Source organism: Daphnia magna, linkage group LG8 (assembly GCF_020631705.1).
Source record: "Daphnia magna isolate NIES linkage group LG8, ASM2063170v1.1, whole genome shotgun sequence".
In the NCBI taxonomy this organism is placed as follows: domain Eukaryota; kingdom Metazoa; phylum Arthropoda; class Branchiopoda; order Diplostraca; family Daphniidae; genus Daphnia; species Daphnia magna.
The window spans coordinates 2,857,543-2,873,955 of NC_059189.1; the positions used below are offsets into that span (position 1 = coordinate 2,857,543).

General features: G+C 40.1%; 4 protein-coding genes across 8 annotated transcripts; 2 read left to right on the forward strand and 2 right to left on the reverse strand.

Annotated features, from left to right (window-relative positions):
* The first annotated feature begins 22 nt into the window (after nucleotides 1-22).
* Nucleotides 23-4,902, forward strand: LOC116928764 (hemocyte protein-glutamine gamma-glutamyltransferase). Of its 2 annotated transcripts, none has more exons than XM_032935860.2 (21): nucleotides 23-232; nucleotides 696-734; nucleotides 799-840; nucleotides 900-1,127; nucleotides 1,199-1,302; nucleotides 1,367-1,565; nucleotides 1,625-1,758; nucleotides 1,823-1,958; nucleotides 2,016-2,242; nucleotides 2,314-2,491; nucleotides 2,549-2,714; nucleotides 2,783-2,886; nucleotides 2,950-3,056; nucleotides 3,115-3,206; nucleotides 3,261-3,409; nucleotides 3,467-3,538; nucleotides 3,602-3,768; nucleotides 3,834-3,957; nucleotides 4,016-4,176; nucleotides 4,267-4,403; nucleotides 4,474-4,902. In XM_032935860.2, the coding sequence occupies exons 2-21, from the start codon at nucleotides 701-703 to the stop codon at nucleotides 4,613-4,615; spliced, it is 2,703 nt and encodes a 900-aa protein (XP_032791751.2). In that variant the 5' UTR covers nucleotides 23-232; nucleotides 696-700; the 3' UTR covers nucleotides 4,616-4,902. The 2 variants fall into 2 exon arrangements, with proteins under 2 accessions (XP_032791751.2, XP_045033686.1); XM_045177751.1 differs by lacking the exon at nucleotides 23-232 and adding an exon at nucleotides 417-453.
* LOC116928772 (cytosolic 5'-nucleotidase 3) lies at nucleotides 4,903-6,674 on the reverse strand. 2 transcript variants are annotated; one of them, XM_045177754.1, is made up of 8 exons: nucleotides 6,543-6,674; nucleotides 6,254-6,383; nucleotides 6,080-6,178; nucleotides 5,950-6,019; nucleotides 5,815-5,881; nucleotides 5,584-5,739; nucleotides 5,162-5,528; nucleotides 4,903-5,092 (listed from the first exon to the last, which is right to left on the reverse strand). In XM_045177754.1, exons 2-8 carry the CDS (start codon nucleotides 6,272-6,274, stop codon nucleotides 4,982-4,984), a joined length of 891 nt encoding a protein of 296 aa, XP_045033689.1. In that variant the 5' UTR covers nucleotides 6,275-6,383; nucleotides 6,543-6,674; the 3' UTR covers nucleotides 4,903-4,981. The 2 variants fall into 2 exon arrangements, with proteins under 2 accessions (XP_045033689.1, XP_032791761.2); XM_032935870.2 differs by lacking the exon at nucleotides 6,543-6,674 and having other exon boundaries at nucleotides 6,254-6,522.
* A 787-nt stretch (nucleotides 6,675-7,461) lies between these two features.
* On the reverse strand, nucleotides 7,462-9,623 carry LOC116928766 (translation initiation factor eIF-2B subunit delta). Of its 2 annotated transcripts, none has more exons than XM_032935864.2 (8): nucleotides 9,471-9,623; nucleotides 9,242-9,409; nucleotides 8,948-9,171; nucleotides 8,783-8,888; nucleotides 8,397-8,723; nucleotides 8,071-8,336; nucleotides 7,801-7,981; nucleotides 7,462-7,745 (listed from the first exon to the last, which is right to left on the reverse strand). In XM_032935864.2, the coding sequence occupies exons 2-8, from the start codon at nucleotides 9,402-9,404 to the stop codon at nucleotides 7,531-7,533; spliced, it is 1,482 nt and encodes a 493-aa protein (XP_032791755.1). In that variant the 5' UTR covers nucleotides 9,405-9,409; nucleotides 9,471-9,623; the 3' UTR covers nucleotides 7,462-7,530. The 2 variants fall into 2 exon arrangements, with proteins under 2 accessions (XP_032791755.1, XP_032791754.1); XM_032935863.2 differs by having other exon boundaries at nucleotides 9,227-9,409; nucleotides 9,471-9,622.
* A 118-nt stretch (nucleotides 9,624-9,741) lies between these two features.
* On the forward strand, nucleotides 9,742-13,265 carry LOC116928765 (RNA-binding protein 39). Of its 2 annotated transcripts, XM_032935861.2 has the most exons (10): nucleotides 9,742-9,868; nucleotides 10,004-10,081; nucleotides 10,148-10,217; nucleotides 10,337-10,387; nucleotides 11,062-11,111; nucleotides 11,186-11,711; nucleotides 11,766-11,858; nucleotides 11,946-12,221; nucleotides 12,294-12,671; nucleotides 12,731-13,265. In XM_032935861.2, the coding sequence occupies exons 3-10, from the start codon at nucleotides 10,167-10,169 to the stop codon at nucleotides 12,980-12,982; spliced, it is 1,677 nt and encodes a 558-aa protein (XP_032791752.2). In that variant the 5' UTR covers nucleotides 9,742-9,868; nucleotides 10,004-10,081; nucleotides 10,148-10,166; the 3' UTR covers nucleotides 12,983-13,265. The 2 variants fall into 2 exon arrangements, with proteins under 2 accessions (XP_032791752.2, XP_032791753.2); XM_032935862.2 differs by lacking the exon at nucleotides 10,337-10,387 and having other exon boundaries at nucleotides 9,750-9,868.
* The last annotated feature ends 3,148 nt before the right edge of the window (nucleotides 13,266-16,413 follow it).

Below are 16,413 nucleotides of genomic sequence, written 5' to 3' on the forward strand. Positions count from 1 at the left end.
AAAGGCGAATGAAATCCGAATTTAAATTCGTGTTGGTTCTGTAGCAACAGCGAGAACAAGTCGTTGGTCAAGGGCTCGTCCGAAGTACCTAATCTTCCTTTTTGTCTTATTCCAGTTGAGGCATTGCTTACTTGTCTTCCCCAAAAAGGTAGACACGTTTGTTAAACCACGGGCTCCGATCTTTCTTGCTGTGTCCTCTCCGATTTCGACCAAAGAAACAACTTTGAACTGGGTAGGTTGTAAATTATTTTTAGCCATCTAGCATCCTTGTCCATTTTACAGCTGGACTGGATTTTTAAATTTAATTTAGGTTTTCTGTTCTATTATTTTTCTGTACGTACCCCTTCATATTTATAGAGAAATTGTCAAGACTTAATAACAAACAAAACCATAACTTAAATTCTTATTTGATATCCGGTGTTGCAGAGAAAATGCGTCGAAACGGTCAGCCAGGTAACAGCGCGCACAATTCATTTACGACTTTAACAAAGCAATCAAAAGAAACCAAACTTTCTAAGTAGAATTGCACTTGCGTATTTTTGCACATGTGCGGAATTACCTAGTTCTCATAATAAATAGATTAGTCCTAAGGTGAATGAATTATGGGCGTTCACCCTGCACTCTCGTTGGCGTTTCATTAAAGCTACTTTATTTTCTGTGGTGATGAGATATAAATAACACTTCTGCATTAACAGGCACAATGAGTTCTCCGATGGCACAACCAGTTTCTCCAGGTAACCAATAAATACACTAAACGAAATTTCAACTTAAAGTGAAGCTATCAACGAAATATTTTAGGCATGATGCGTCGTTCGACTTTAACGCAACAAGGATCTCCAGGTAATCGAGTCTCAAGCATTCAATTTCATGTTCCTAGATCTATCATAAAAATGTTTCAGGAATGATACGTCGTTCGATGAGCGGCAATTCGGGACTGAATAATTTGGCCAATTCCTCCAGCTTTGTTCGTCGGAATAACGATCGCGATGGGATGGGCAATAATGTTGGAGTCACTCCTGGTGGCAACAATGCAGCCTACCGCGCTTCGTTGGTCTCCCACTATGCTGAAGATTTGGATAGACGTCGCCGCGCTGAGCGAGCTGTTGACGATATTCGCACTGATGGCAGTAAGTTGATTTATTTTAAAGTTGCAGTCATCAAAAGATAGCTTAAACATTTTTACCTTTAAAACTGAAAGTGTCCTCGGACAACCTCAAGATCGATTCTGTCGAATTTTTCTCGCGAGACAACGCCCGTGAACATCGTACCGACCGCTACGAATTCGTCCTCGATAATGGCCGGGTATTTTGAATTTTAAGTCGATCCGTTTAAAATGTATACCAACTTCTCCCTCTTAAACAAATAGGACCTTGGATCTTCGTCTTCCATGGTTATGTCGAGATCGATGACTAATATGTCATCCTTGTCGACGATGGATTATCGCTCATCTTCATCCTCCGCAACAACCGTTCTTCGTCGTGGTCAGCCGTTCTTCATGGCAGTTCGCATGAAGGACCGTAACTTTGATCCTCGTCGTGATATCCTACGAGCTTCTTTCAGCTTCGGTATTCATCAAAGATGCTATTTTGCGGAAGATAATTACGACGAAATTTTTGTTTTGTAGGTCCCAATCCTCAGGTAACCAAGGGAACAAAAGTCGTCTTGCCTTTCCGCATGACCCAACGAGAATTCAGCCGAGCTCCACAAAAGTGGGACATGCGTCTCCATCAGCAGGAAGGTTTCAACATCACTTTCCAAGTATTTGTTCACCAATTTGATGTTGTAAGGATGAAGTTCATGTTTCCTTTCATTGGTTTGATAGGTCCATATTCCAGCCAACGCACTTGTCGGACTCTGGCGATTGAATATCGAAACTACCACTACGACACCTGGGGCACGCGTCGATGAATTCCGTTTCAAGGATGACATTTACATTTTATTCAACCCCTTCTGCCGAGGTAGCGTTCCTTTATTGAACATCTAGTCCAGTTGCTAACACTTTTGCCCAATTATAGACGATCCCGTGTACTTGGACAATGAGGAACTGCGCAAGGAGTACCTTATGAATGAATCAGGAAAAGTGTACGTAGGTACCCATAACCGACCAAAGGGACGCCGTTGGGTCTATGGACAGTTCTCCGATGTGGCTTTGCCTGCAGCTCAGCTTTTACTGGAACAATCTGGCCTAAACCCAACCGAAAGAGGCAATCCCGTTCAAGTTGTCCGCGCCATAGCCTCAATCGTAATATAGTGTTCATCGCGCTTACTTTATCAGTTGTAAATTTTATGTTTACATTTCTTTAAACATCTCAGATCAACGCCAACGATGGCTTTGGTCTGATGGAAGGCAAATGGGAGGGTTCTTTCGAAGATGGAGTTTGTCCTTGGGTATGGACTGGAAGCTCTAAAATCTTCGAGCACTATTTACGGAATGGATCCAAACCAGTCAAATATGGACAATGCTGGGTGTTCGCGGCTTTGGCTACTTCCAGTATTTACATATGCTGATTTGATACTAAGGCTCTTATTAATACTTATTGTTTTGTAGTCTTCCGCGCTTTGGGTATTCCTTCTCGCCCGGTGACCAACTTTGTTTCTGCGCGTGACACAAACCACACCATGTCGGTTGACAAATACTTTGACGTATTTGGTGATGAAATGAAAGGTGGCCCCGATGGTGACAACCAAGATGCCATGTGGAACTTCCACTCCTGGTAATATTACATCAGGATTATATCCTATGTATAAGTATCAACAATCAACTTGCTTATTGACTATAAAGGACTGAAGTGTGGATGTCGCGCCCCGACCTTCAAACCGGATTTAATGGCTGGCAAGCAATTGACCCAACACCTCCTCCTCAATATTGGCAGAAGAATTCTGGTGGTTAGTGAATAGCATTTTTTTCCCCCATAGCTTTCAGCCAAAAGAAACATTCATAATTCGTAGATCAAAAGAGCCGTGGGCCCTGGGCTGTTGAAGAGTTCCGTCGAGGCCCGTCTTCCGTTGAATCTGTTCGCCGCGGTGAAGTTGGATTCGCCTATGATACCCCATATGTAATTTAAATAAGAAAAAATTTAACAACGGGACAACGTCAAAAATACTGTTTTTTAGCTATTTGCGGAAGTCAACGCCGAAGTAAGTCATTTCCAGGAGGACGAAACTTCCCATTGGGGATTTAGGAAGATTCGTGTCAACAACTACCAGTAAGTGATGATCACTGCAATTTTCAAGAACGCAGTTTAACCTATACGTTTCAGAGTTGGCCGGATGATCTTAACCAAGCGACCCGGAGCGGACGACGACGTCAGCGATGCCGACGCTGAAGATATATCTAGTCTTTACAAGAGCCCTGATGGCATTTCCCGTTATCAGAAGCAGGGTGACGGATGTTTCAACTCGCTCTTCAGTAATTCTACAATAATAGTATAATTGAATAGTTAAAAACGTTTTACTTCAAACATAGACCAAGGGATGTCTTCACCTTATTCTGATTTGAGAGATCGCGAAAGGGACAGGGAATTGAAGCATTATCCAAGTATGTAAATTGCTTGCTATTCCCTAACTACCATGCTTCTTAGCATTATATGCAATTTTCCAGCGGGCTCGCCAGCAGAGCGTTTATCGGCCATGAATGCTGCTCGCAGCGTCGAACGATCTCAGCCAATGTTTGATGTTCGTCCAGCCAATGAGGATGTTTATTTCGACTTGGTAGAGCAAGAAAAAGTGGCCTGGGGACAGCCTTTCAACGTCCAAATTCACATCCAGGTATAGTTGAATAAAAAAAAAAGTCTTTGTTATTAGATTCAAGGGTGAATTCATCGTATTTTCAGAACCGTTCGCAAGAAATGAGGACCATTACGTCAATCCTTACTGCCAATTCTGTATACTATACCGGAGTTACTGCTCGTCGCCTTGGCCGCAGCGATCGCCAGTTTGTTCTTCAGCCCGGAGGCCGTAAGTAGTTATTCTTCTGTTTAAATTTGTTAGTTTTTAATACCTGCGATGGAATTAGGCGAAACTCTGCAAATCCGTGTCAGCTGGGATGAGTATCGTGACAAAATTGTTGACTATGGTCATATCAAGATCTATGCTATGGCATCCGTACAAGAAACTAAGCAGTCTTGGAGCGAGGAAGATGACTTCCAGTTGGAAAAGCCCAAATTGGATGTCCAGGTTAGTAATCAGCCGTGTAGATGCCTGCTTGACGAATATTTCTTTATTTAGATATTGTTATTAAGATATTCCATTCATAAATATGTTTAGGTCCGAGGAAATCCTCAGGTTGGCCAGGATTGCTTCGTCACATTTAGTTTCATGAATCCTATTTCTGTTACCCTAACTGAATGCGAGTTCACGTTTGAAGGACCCGGCTTAGTTCGTGCCCAGACTGTGAAATACCGGTGAGTTCCTAGATCCAACAGGAAGTATAACTACCAGGATATTTTAATAATTCAACGTAAAATCTTTCAGTGACGTGAAACCTGGAGAGATGATCAGCTACGTTCATAAGTTCATTCCTCGCTTCAATGGTGAGCGCAAACTTGTTGCTACTTTCAATTCTCGCGAATTGGGTGACATTGTCGGCTCTCGCCCGATTCATGTTCGTGACTAAGGTAAAATTTCACAACATTGTACTAAGAAACTTCACCGAAATCATGATCTTGACCCTGAAACGGACTTGGACTTGCCCACGGAATAATTTTGCAATTAGTCAAATAACCTATCCCTTTCTCCGCACTTCACACTCCTGTTGCATCGTCAGGCGCTCAAAAGTGACTGATAAATCTTGTTATTTTATTTACATTCACTTTTTGTAAAGGTGTAGGTGTTTCATTTCACTATATCTTTTTTACTTCTGGGCGATGGTTAATCGGTTTGAATAAAATTTCATCAACTAGATTTGATTGCACTCTTTTTATTCCTGTTATTTTAAATGCATATTCTGGTTTATCTACCACTTTTTTGTTCTGAAAGCCATTCAGTTGGTAGCTAGTACAGATCTGAGAATGGAATCTGGAATGTTCATTGTTTGATCATCCACTAACACGATGTCAAACTCTTCTTTGTATTTTTCCAAACGTTCTTCAATCTGAATTTAAACAAAGCTTATTTCTACTCTACAATATAGCAGGAAACAAAAATAGTTTTAAAATGTTACCTTGTCATTGAGAAAACCAATTGTCAGAATGGTACTAGGAGGTTCGACACCTTTAGACATCTGAAGATCCCCAAGTGAGTCTCCCATCAGTATGACATTGTGGCGATGTGAAAGGTCTTGAAAATACGTGGATGAGTGGGGAACTGACGATTCATTTTTGTTGTACATATGGATCAGCTTGCCAGTGAACTTAACTAGCTTTCCCTCAGCATTGAATGTCATATAGTTAGAAATAACTTTGACATTGTCCTGTGTAAGATTATTGGCAAGCAACGCTTCATCGATCACATCTCCTACGCCAGCCGAAAACACTAAAATGGGAATACTCGATCCATTCAAATCTTTCATAAACTGCAATGTTCCATCTCTATAACAAGGTACAGTGATTGGTTAATTCTGTTTAGTCAACTGTATGTTAATACCTGAATTCGATGGGATTTTCTTTTACCATGCAAGCAAAGTCACACTTGAATAAATTGCTATTCTCTAAGAGTTCATGAGCTCCATCATACCATTCAATCATTAGAGGAATTTTTTCTTCTACTGATATGTTTTGGTCTATTTCAATGGGGTAGTACCTGACATAAATCATGCAAAGAAAGATTTAGAATAGTATTATTTTTACAAAAAAAAAACTTGCAAAAATAGAATACTTATTAAACATTTCACGGCTTTTCACTTTGAAATGTTGTGGCAATTTTGAATAGTTTTCAACAACTCCTTAATTTTGGGAAGTAATTAAAACCCAATAGATATTAATGAATTGATACATTTTAAATCTATCTTACCATGGCAAGATAATTTTCTCATCCCATTGGTATGGAATTTCGTCAAAGTAAAGTCAAAATCTGCAATCACCTGCATGTTAATCAAATAGTGAAAGCTCAAAATGATAAAGAACAGTAATTTAAATTTTACTTGTAGCTTCTCATGGCCTCCAACAATCAAATGGGTTACTTTTTCTCCTACACTTTTCCAATCCTTGATGTGAACATGACTTAATTGCAGATTGGGAATCTAGGAAGGGTACATTTTAGGACTTGATTAGGGTCTTTACTCTAACCTTTACCACAAAGGCTTTTTTATGTTTACTAAGCGAATGACGTCGTCCATTATTTTTACTATATGAATGTGCTGTGCTGGCCTACAGATTTGATGACCACGAGTCTTCGATGAAGAAAGTGAATATCTAATTGCTTTCCCAATTCTTTCAACGACAACCCTGCGAGGATAACTAGTATTGGTTATCAATTTCCTCGAAAAGTTCATTGAATTATTCAAAATGTTATTTTTTTTTCGCTTAACAACGGTTATTTTCTTTTAAGCTTTGCCATGCATGTTAGTAAGTTGTATTCAAATAATATAACCAGAGCAAGCAAACCGTGTAATTAACAATGAAGTTAGATATCGTCTGCTACAGCTACTCTGGGCAACTCACTAGGTTACCACATGTTCACAATTCCACATGAACATGATCCAGTCCAGGTTTTATTTCATTAAGAGTTGCAGAAACCCATGTTTGTTTTTTTGTTTTTGAAGCGCGCCAAAATGCCCAACACAGGTAAAAACACACGTTTATAGGGAGACATGACAGCAGTAGACATTGTTTTTTAAAGTTAAATCGTTGAAAGATCTATGCAAGGGAAAACCCGCTGTGATTTTTAAAAAATGCCCCAAGATTTTTGTGTTCACAAATGTTATTCATGCAGCATGTTTCAGGTGATTGTGTTTTTTTACCTCTGGTCTTGGGTGTTATCATTTCATATACAAGCCATTGATTCCCCAGGTTCATGTAGTTAAGAAAAGTAGCAACAAATGGACCTGCAAGATTTGTGGAGAAAAACAGTCAGTGAATAAGGTTAAATAGCACTTATCTTATATTAATTATAAGTGTGTTGAATTCTATTATTTCCTTTGTAGGTTTTTGGACAGGGATCTGCAAAGGACTGCCGGGAACATGTGCAAAAACTTAATTTACTCAAGGGGAAGTCAGCTGAACCTGCAGAACATGAAACTATTGAGCAAGATAACAAAAATATAAAAAGGGAATTACATACCTTAGGTAAGTCATTTATGTTAAAACAGACCTACATATTTTTACTTTAGTCAGTCTTTTTATTCCCCCCATGTTAAAATTAGCTAATGATGACTGCAACCATGTTTCAAAGGCCCCAACATGTAGTTATGCTCCATTAGTGAAAGTATCAAAATGGGAATATTTCCTCAATTCTGACTCAGATATTGAATAATGGAGAAGTACACATAGACTACAATTTTGAATGGTCTCACTCAGTTACACATTTCTGATGCAAAAAAAAATGTAATTCCTCATCACCAGTACAATGTTAACAATGAAGATGTAAACCAGTTTAAATTACCGTCTCAGCATGTTTGACACGTAAAACAACTGGTACCGACGTACACGGAACACTTCCTAACTCTGTGATGACCGCCGTAACAAGATCTCCTGGCATCACATCATATGTCAAGTTGAGAAGCGAAAGTTTTGGCAGTTCTCTCCAATTGGCAATCGAGTGTACCGATGGTTTCCCTTTTACGGCCGCAACGAGATCGTCTGGATTGCCTGTCAAAAGGGGATGAAAACTTCACGGCCATATGAAAAGATTAACGAGACGTACCTAGCTCGTTGAATACAAACGAATCGGTTTGAACACGATCGCAAAATTTGTGTGTTTCGCAACAGACGAGAACAGGAACGTTGTGAGCTTTCGCTACAAGAGCTACTTGAGAGGACCCTACCCGTGACATGACATTACCGTTCGCTAACAAGGCATGGGCTCCCAAAAAGACTTTGTTTACCTAATGAGAAACCAGATAAATTTAATTGTTACAGGTAAAAATATGAAAGCTGTCAATCGAACATGTACAGTATAATGCAATTGACAAACCTCTGGCATTACGTACGAAGCTCCAGAGATCAGCATATAAACTGAAGGAATTTTGAAAGCTACAAGCCGTCGAAGAAATTGAAGTCCTTCTGACCGCGGACTACTATCTAGCACAATAACTCGGAATTTCTTATTATCTTCGTTGAATGCCTTCAACAATATTTGCAACAGCAGGGACGAGTAGCCATAAGTTAAAATAACATCCCCAGAAGAAATTTTTTTGCTGGCCTCCTCGCATATGGTCTTACCGGCCAATTCAACATTCTCTGTGTGGCCAAACGTTATTTTAAAAGTATTCTTGTCAAAATTCCAGATTTTATTTGTACCATGGATATATTTCTCGATTTCCTCGTGAAGACACTTCTTTGCTTGAACGTCGGTTGATTCGGAGGGGATATTAGTGATGTGCCTCTTAAGAAAGCGGATGACATTGCCCATCGAAACTGATATAGGACGACATTGTTTCAAAAAGTTGATGCAAGGTTTCAGGCTCACTTCTAGATCTCGAGATAGTTCTTTTTGTTCCGGTGTAGAATAGTCCGAAATAACCCTTTTGAAAGCCTCCAATAAAGCAACTGCTCTTGCATTACTTCCGCAAATTATACCACTTGCGTACTGCAAACCGAGTTTTATGACTGCAGGATGAATTTTACCTATTTCAAAGAGTTGCTTAATAAAGTTGAACATGAAACAACAACTATTACTCTCTCACTCTGGTTTACGGCTAAGTCTTTCGTAAGAAGTTCTAATGTCCTTTCCTGTTGCTGAAGATGAGAAAACAACTGAACCTTCCTTTCAGCTGGAGGGAGCTGTGGAACCTGAGATTTGAAAAGAACATTGATAACAATGCCCTAATTTGTGGTTACATGTGACATACTTTTTGGCTAACATATCTTTTGACTAGCCGTTTCTCTACACTTGGTCTATCTGCTTGAATCTGATCCGGAATTCGCTTTCCTTGCTGAACTTTAGGAGCCACAGACTGTTTCCCCTCTGTTACAGAAGCTGCCTTTGCAGCCCTTTGAGCTTCCTGCTTTTGACGTCTTTCAGCCTTGAGGTCTGCTTTGGATTTTCCAGTTTCATCAGCTTTCACAGTATTTGCTAAAATAGGGGAAATCAAAATTCATTCTTAAAAACTTATAATTTTCTAGTATACTAGTTTCTTTAGCACTCTGAATGGATTCTGAAAGTATTGTCACTGCTCCATGTTCAGTTGTTTTAATTGGTTGAGATTTTTTGGCAGCTTTCTCTGCTTTTTTGGCCTTTCTCTCAGCCATAATCTCTTGTTTGGTCTTCTCTGATCCTTCTGATTGTACTTTTTTCCCAGTTTCCATAGTGTCTGTGAAGGATAAAATGTGTTTCCAGTATAAGGCGCGTTATTGGTTCATAAAAAAATATACCGAGTATCAAAACTGAAATTTTTAGAAGAAAAATATCACAACAGTTGTAATGCAGACGACGCTCGGGCTATTTATCTATGAATATATCGTGTATCTATCGATATATCTCCTGGTTTCAGAAAGATTCACTTTAATCTATATTCTCTCATGCACAATGCACCATTTCTCACGTTCTACTGTTAAGGATAATTTTTTACGGTTTGTTGTATGTTTTCATTTATGATAAAACTTGTATTTAATTTGTTTCATGACTCTATATACCATCAAATAAATCAACCCAAGCAGATACTTCAGTCAGACTCAGACCAGAGAGTCACGGTCACGGAACAGTAACTGAACCCGTCCAGCGTTCACTGACTTTTACAATTAACTAATTTTCGCCAATATTTGATTATTAAGTAAAATTTTTGATATTATGATTTACTTTTGAATTGATCATCAAAATCTATTAATAACAAATTCTTGAATGCAAATAAAGAATACATCTGACAACATCACACAGCTTCTAGAACCTCCATTTTCTTTGCTTTCAGGTTGCGCTGTTCGTGCGTTTGTCCTTAGTTATTGTTGACGCGTGGTTAAATCGTCAGAAATTGATTTTAATTTTGAAGGTAGACGTAGCTGATTTCTAGAATTCTGTGAAAAGAACTTTCTTTACCTGTGCACCTTTTTTCTAGGGATTTGAAAACCTTCGATATGGATGAAGATATCGACGCTTTGTTGGAGGCCGCGTTTGATAAGAAAGGGGTAAGTGAAAGCGTGTTGTGGGTTTTTGCATTTAATGTCATTTTTGTAAATATTTATGTATAAGTAAAACTGGAATAGGCTGGGAAATGTAAAAATTCCTCATTTTATTCCTCATGTAGAGCCATATAAATTCGCGTGCTGCGTTGTTTTCTCTGCAACATCGTGCCCAGGTAGGGTATTTTGCTGAAAGCTGGGCATTCTGGCGTCATTTGATGACTTCTTGAGAAGGATGCTCTGTTGAAACATATGTTCAATGCCTTCCTCTCTTTAAGTCCCCTCGTAATTCATAAAAATGAAGGTTCCCTTTTTTCTGTCGTCTTAGGACCCAGCCTCTGTTGGAGGAGAGAGCCAACACCCACTGATCTGGAATTGTGGAGGCATATATATTTTTATCTATTTTGAAATTTCCAGGTCCCTTTTTCTGCCTTCACTCCAAATTCGAATCGAAGTGCACATCAACTTGAACTTGTGCTATGCGAAGCAATGTTTTAAAACAGCGTTCTTTTATTGGAACTATGGATAGGTTTATGCTTAAAGAATTTTTTATTGGGGGTACCATAAGCGTGGGTTTTGTTTTCGATTGAAAGATTTCTTGCAGATTGCAAAAGCCAATTGGAAAGTGGTTCTGGTTAGGGCAAGGTAAGTTTAGGTAAACATCGATTGGGACGTCCTCTGTACAATCCGCGCTTTCGTCTGCACGAGTCGTATTCATCATGTTCTAACTGTGTCATCAATTTAATCCTTGAATATTTTTTTCTTTTACCCTTCTTTTGTCCTCTCACCCAATTACCATTTCCTTACTTTCCATTGGACTGATTCATCACGTTGTGCTGTGTACCTCCAGGGCGAAGCAGAGGGGAAGGTCAACGGGGAATCTTCTCATCGCGTGAACGGGTAATAAAAAACGAATTTTCTAAAGAAAAGTTATTATTTTCGATTAAGCTAAACTAATTTTATTGTGTATCTAGAAATGACACCAAAGAAAAAAAATACGATAAGGAGCGTGATAAAGACAAGGACCGAGAAAAAGATAATAAAGATCGAGAAAAGGATAATAAAGATCGAGAAAAGGATAATAAAGATCGAGAAAAGGAAAGAGACAGAGGAAAGGAGCGTGATAAAGACAAGGATGGAAAAGACAAAGATCGAGATCGCCGTTCAGGACGTAGTGACCGCCACAGAAGCCGAAGTAAAGACCGTAAAGATCGAGATCGCCGCAGAAGTCGGAGTCGGGACCGCCGCCGTTCTCGCAGTCCTCGAGAAGCTCGTCGAAGGTCTCGTAGCCCTCATCGAGATGGACGCAAACGATCTCGCAGCCCAAGAGGCGGAAAAGATCGCGAGAGAAACCGTGGCCGTCGGTCTCCAACGCCAATCAAGAAACAACTAACCGAAATGACCGTTGAAGAGCGTGACGCCCGAACTGTGTTCTGTATGCAGTTGTCTCAGCGCATTCGTGCCAGAGATTTAGAAGAATTCTTTTCTGCGGTTGGCAAGGTGGAATCCATTACTTTTATCTCTGTTAAGTGCTAATTTACTATTGTTTTGCAGGTTCGAGATGTCAGATTGATTACTTGCAATAAGACACGTCGCTTTAAAGGTCTTTGTTATGTTGAATTTGCTGAGCCAGAGTCAGTCCCCTTGGTAAGTCGGTTGAATAGTTAAAACTGAGGAGAGAAAAAAAATTTTTCAGTTCCTAAGTGTAACTCAAATATTTCTTGTTCTATATAGGCAATTGCACTGACCGGTCAAAGATTGTGTGGTGTGCCTATTGTCGTGCAGCCCACTCAAGCTGAAAAGAACCGACTTGCAGGAAGTAACATGCCTGCGATGAGTTCATTCAACAAAGGTCCAAATGGCCCCATGCGGTTGTATGTTGGATCGCTCCATTTCAATATCACAGAAGACATGTTGCGTAGCATCTTCGAACCGTTTGGTAAGATCGAACACATGCAGCTCATGATCGATACGGAAACTGGTCGCTCCAAAGGATATGGATTTATCACGGTAAGTGTGCTAGTTTAACTAATTTGATCGTGTCTGCATAGTAACTCGTTTGCTTCCATTTTTTCCTATTAGTTTCGAAATGCCGAGGATGCGAAAAAGGCTATGGAACAACTAAATGGATTTGAATTGGCTGGTCGGCCCATGAAAATCAACCACGTGACGGAACACTTTACCGGAAATCATACCTATCTGGATAGTGACGAAATGGATAGAGCTGGAATTGATTTGGGCGCCACTGGTAGACTCCAACTGATGGCAAAATTGGCTCAAGGCACAGGGTTGGAGATCCCAGCAGCCGCACAATCAGCCCTTAATCTTCAGGCTTCCATCCAAGCAGCTCAACAACAAGCATTGCCTGTTGCCGCTGTTGCTCCTCCCATTGCCACCCAGTGTTTTATGCTTTCCAACATGTTTGATTCGAGTTCTGAGACGCATCCTTTATGGCATCAGGTAAGATGTCAAGACAAAGATGTGAGAAACAGTTTTGATGAACAAATTTATTTTTTTAGGAAATATGTGACGATGTCATGGACGAATGCAACAAACATGGTGGTGTACTTCACATCTATGTTGACAAAGCATCACCCCAAGGTAACGTGTACGTCAAGTGTCCGTCCGTGACTGTAGCGGTCAATGCCGTCAACGCTTTGCACGGGCGCTGGTTTGCTGGAAGAATCATCACAGCAGCTTACGTCCCACTAATTAACTATCATTCGTTATTCCCTGACTCCATCACGGCCACCACCCCATTGAGGAAGTGAAGTGCTTTAAAGCTTCGTGACCCACCGTCAATCGTCTCCGTTGCCCCATCAACAGTTATTGCGCTTGTGTACAGACCCATCCATTTCCATTTTGACCCAATGAGCACTCGTACCTCACTTGTGTCGCAGAGGAAATCATTATCGCCTCAACTATTTTCAGATTGAAACCATCGCCGGGGTTAGAGGGGAACATATATTTACTGGGTTTCTCAAATGGATATAAAAAGAATTGTAATGTCCCATGATTTGTCATTCATTAATACACCGACATTTTTCTCTTTGATTCTTTGTTTCCCGCGTTTTTTCCATGCCGTTCTTTTGATAATATGCTTATGCCACATTGCCAAAACCGATTGATTTTCATATTTTTAATAATAAAACTTCTTTGAGAAATGAAAAAGACACATAAAGTTAAAATAAAAAAAAAATAAAAATTAGCAATGTATTTGCCAATTTATAAGATATTTTACAGAGTTTTTTAAAAAAGAAATGCAAGAATTTTTGTAACATGTGCAACACCGTCTTTTGCAATCGATACGTTAATGGCATTCACTTACAAGTACGTTCCCATCAGGTGATGACTGTGCCCACAGACACAGGATTTCTTATCCTTTTCCAACTTATTAATGCTTCCATGTACGACGACATCATGTTGAACTAGTGACAGAGAAAAAGGAATGTATTCTTTAACAATGATGTATCACATCTGTTGGGCTTGTAAAACAAAGGCAACAAAAGGTTTTGGGCAAGTCGCCAATCGACCACGTGTTTCACTCGAGACATGAAACTAGTGAAAGAAACAATGTTTTGCCGAAACAGAGAAACCTTCGCCCTACAGTGTTTTGAGTTACCAGCTACCTAGTGACATTTTCCTGAGAAAATATTGGGCTGTATTTTGCTTCATCTGGAAAATTTTTCTTGTGGGTTGTGTCTTTGTTGTAACCGAGCTGTTCCTGCAACGTGGTCTGGTCGCCATCGCCGCAACCAAATCAGGTAAGAACGTTACCAACTTCACTTGCTTAAGCGTCCCAATTATTTAGCTATAATTAATGAGACAATGAGGGTAATGTTAGCTCCTTGATGTATACTGTGTTTCAACCAAATTGACCCTGCCCGCTCACCCCCTAGCCTTTATCGATCACATTTAATATTCATGCGATGATGTATGCAAGGTTGAGGCGAGGAGAACAGAGACCGTCAACACGAGGAAAGGAAAGTAAAGCTATTTTGAGAAGCGAAAGGGGTGCATGAGTATAGATTTTAAGCCATCAAACTTCAATGGCGAATAGAGCGGGCAGAGCTGCCGTAAACTAGAGTGGGGTGGGGACGTAGGAATTGCTATGGCCTTTGATTCTTGCAACTTAGCAGAGATCAAAGACCATAATCACACACGCCATATGTTCTTTGACCAGTAAGGTATGTTGCATCACGCATCAAGAGCACCGAGGTTAGACATGCTGCACTCGATCGTGTGGTGCCATACATCATCATACCGTAATGCACGTCCATGCTTAGACCATCCGTAAACATGAGAAAAGGATGTATAGAGAACCACTTTGTGATGGGCTTCGTTTACGTCACTTATTTTTCCTTTTTTTGCCCCTTACATTTTTGTTTTTCCCCTTCAGGCTATGTCGGGGGTTTGGTATTCGTTTGCGACAACAATTGAATATTTTCTCAAAGACTCGAAAAAAATTCGAAAACCCCAGCTGAAATTGTTGCTAAGAGATTCTTGTAAGAAGCAATTGCTCTCCGTTTTACTCCACGAACTGAATATCGACGACGGTTGTGTTTACTCGGCCGCCCTTGTTCGTTATTGACACAAAGACTATATTGATATTGAAGATCTCCGCCATACTCCACTCCGACAAAGCCTTTTCCTCCGCCAATTGAAAATAAGCTCACCCGCCGGTCCTCAACTCTTTGGAGGGGATGATGTTGTATCATCTTTCTAGATTCTAATGCTCTAAGATTTTATTTCGTTCCCATAGCAGCTGAAAGTGGGGTTTCGTGATCAACTAGTGTGTCTGTGGGAAACTTGTCTTGAGTAAACAAATATTGTCGCGAGTATCAAATCCTGGAAATCTTTGCCGAGGTCGTCTGCATCCGAGAAGGCCCCACCCTTCCACTTGGGTCACTCTACTCCATTTGAGTGCAGTATAAAGTGGGGTTTTTTTTTTCTCCTTTCCCCACTCCACCAAGTCTAATGAAAAAACACGCTGAAAACTGACGACTATGCGGTGAGAGATGATGCTTGTCACTTGTTGTCATGTGGATTTGATTGGCAAAAGCGGGAGTCGTCTTATCATCTGACCCCAATTAGCGTCAAAGGGGAAACGTTTGTTTTCGACAGCTCGCCAACTCGTCACGACAGAATAGAGATCTTTTTATTTTTAATTTCTTTTTTTGTTGTTGTGAAGGGCGTCTAAAATGTCGACATTCACTTGACGAGAAGAGGCTTGTGACAGGCAACACAACTCGAGTTTCTTGTTTTTCCTTTTTCTTTCCGCACGCGTCGTTTTCTTTTTGGAAGACCTTAAAGGTGACAGAAGAGGAGGAAACGAACGCGCTGTCTGTTATTGCTTTTGGCTCTTTTGACTTGGCTCTTAGCTGTTCGCTTCGTTGCACATGAATGCGCCCAACTATTTAACGTGAGGTGGCACGAATATCAAGTTGATGGCAAATAAAAGTTGGAATCAATATACTTGGATTCCACATAACAAAGTGCGTATCTCATTTTTGCCTAATTTTTTAGAATGTTTTTTTTTCTCGCACGTAATTGAAGAAATTTGAAAGATTTTGAGATGTTTCTTTAAATTTATTTGTTCTGTTTTTATTAGCAAATAAAAGAGGAAAATTCGTACGCCGTTGAACTCGTTTTTTGCCTTTGATATCGTTTCCACTTTTGATCTTTTGCCTGCCATTATTTATTCATGGCGGGATGAAGAGATGATTAAAAGAAAACCTGAATTCATTTTGAGATCGTTTGAAGGGTTCAAACCTGATGAAACTCTACTCTGCGTGTGTGTGTGTGTCCGTTACAAGTAAGATTGGAGCGAATCAATACTATGGCCCGTCGCGAGACGTTGGATAGAAACGGAGTTGGGAAAGTAAGTGAATACCAGCTTGTGCTAGCTGGAAGGGGGGAAAAAAAACGGGAAGAGAAAGGAAGTAGGATGTGAGTGCTGACAAACTGAGCGATAAGGGCGGCTGCATAGTAATGAGGGAAGGCGGAACAACGTCGAAAGATTTTTAACTGATCAAACAGTACCTCTTATGTACTGTAGATCAACGTAATGGCATTCCTCTTTCTCGCTTGATTCTATTTGCCTTTTCGAACTGGCCCTCCATTTTAAACTTGATCTTCCTATTTGTTGTGTTGCTGTCTGGTCTATCCCAGAAAACCAAAAGGAAAATATTTGAGTTACAAC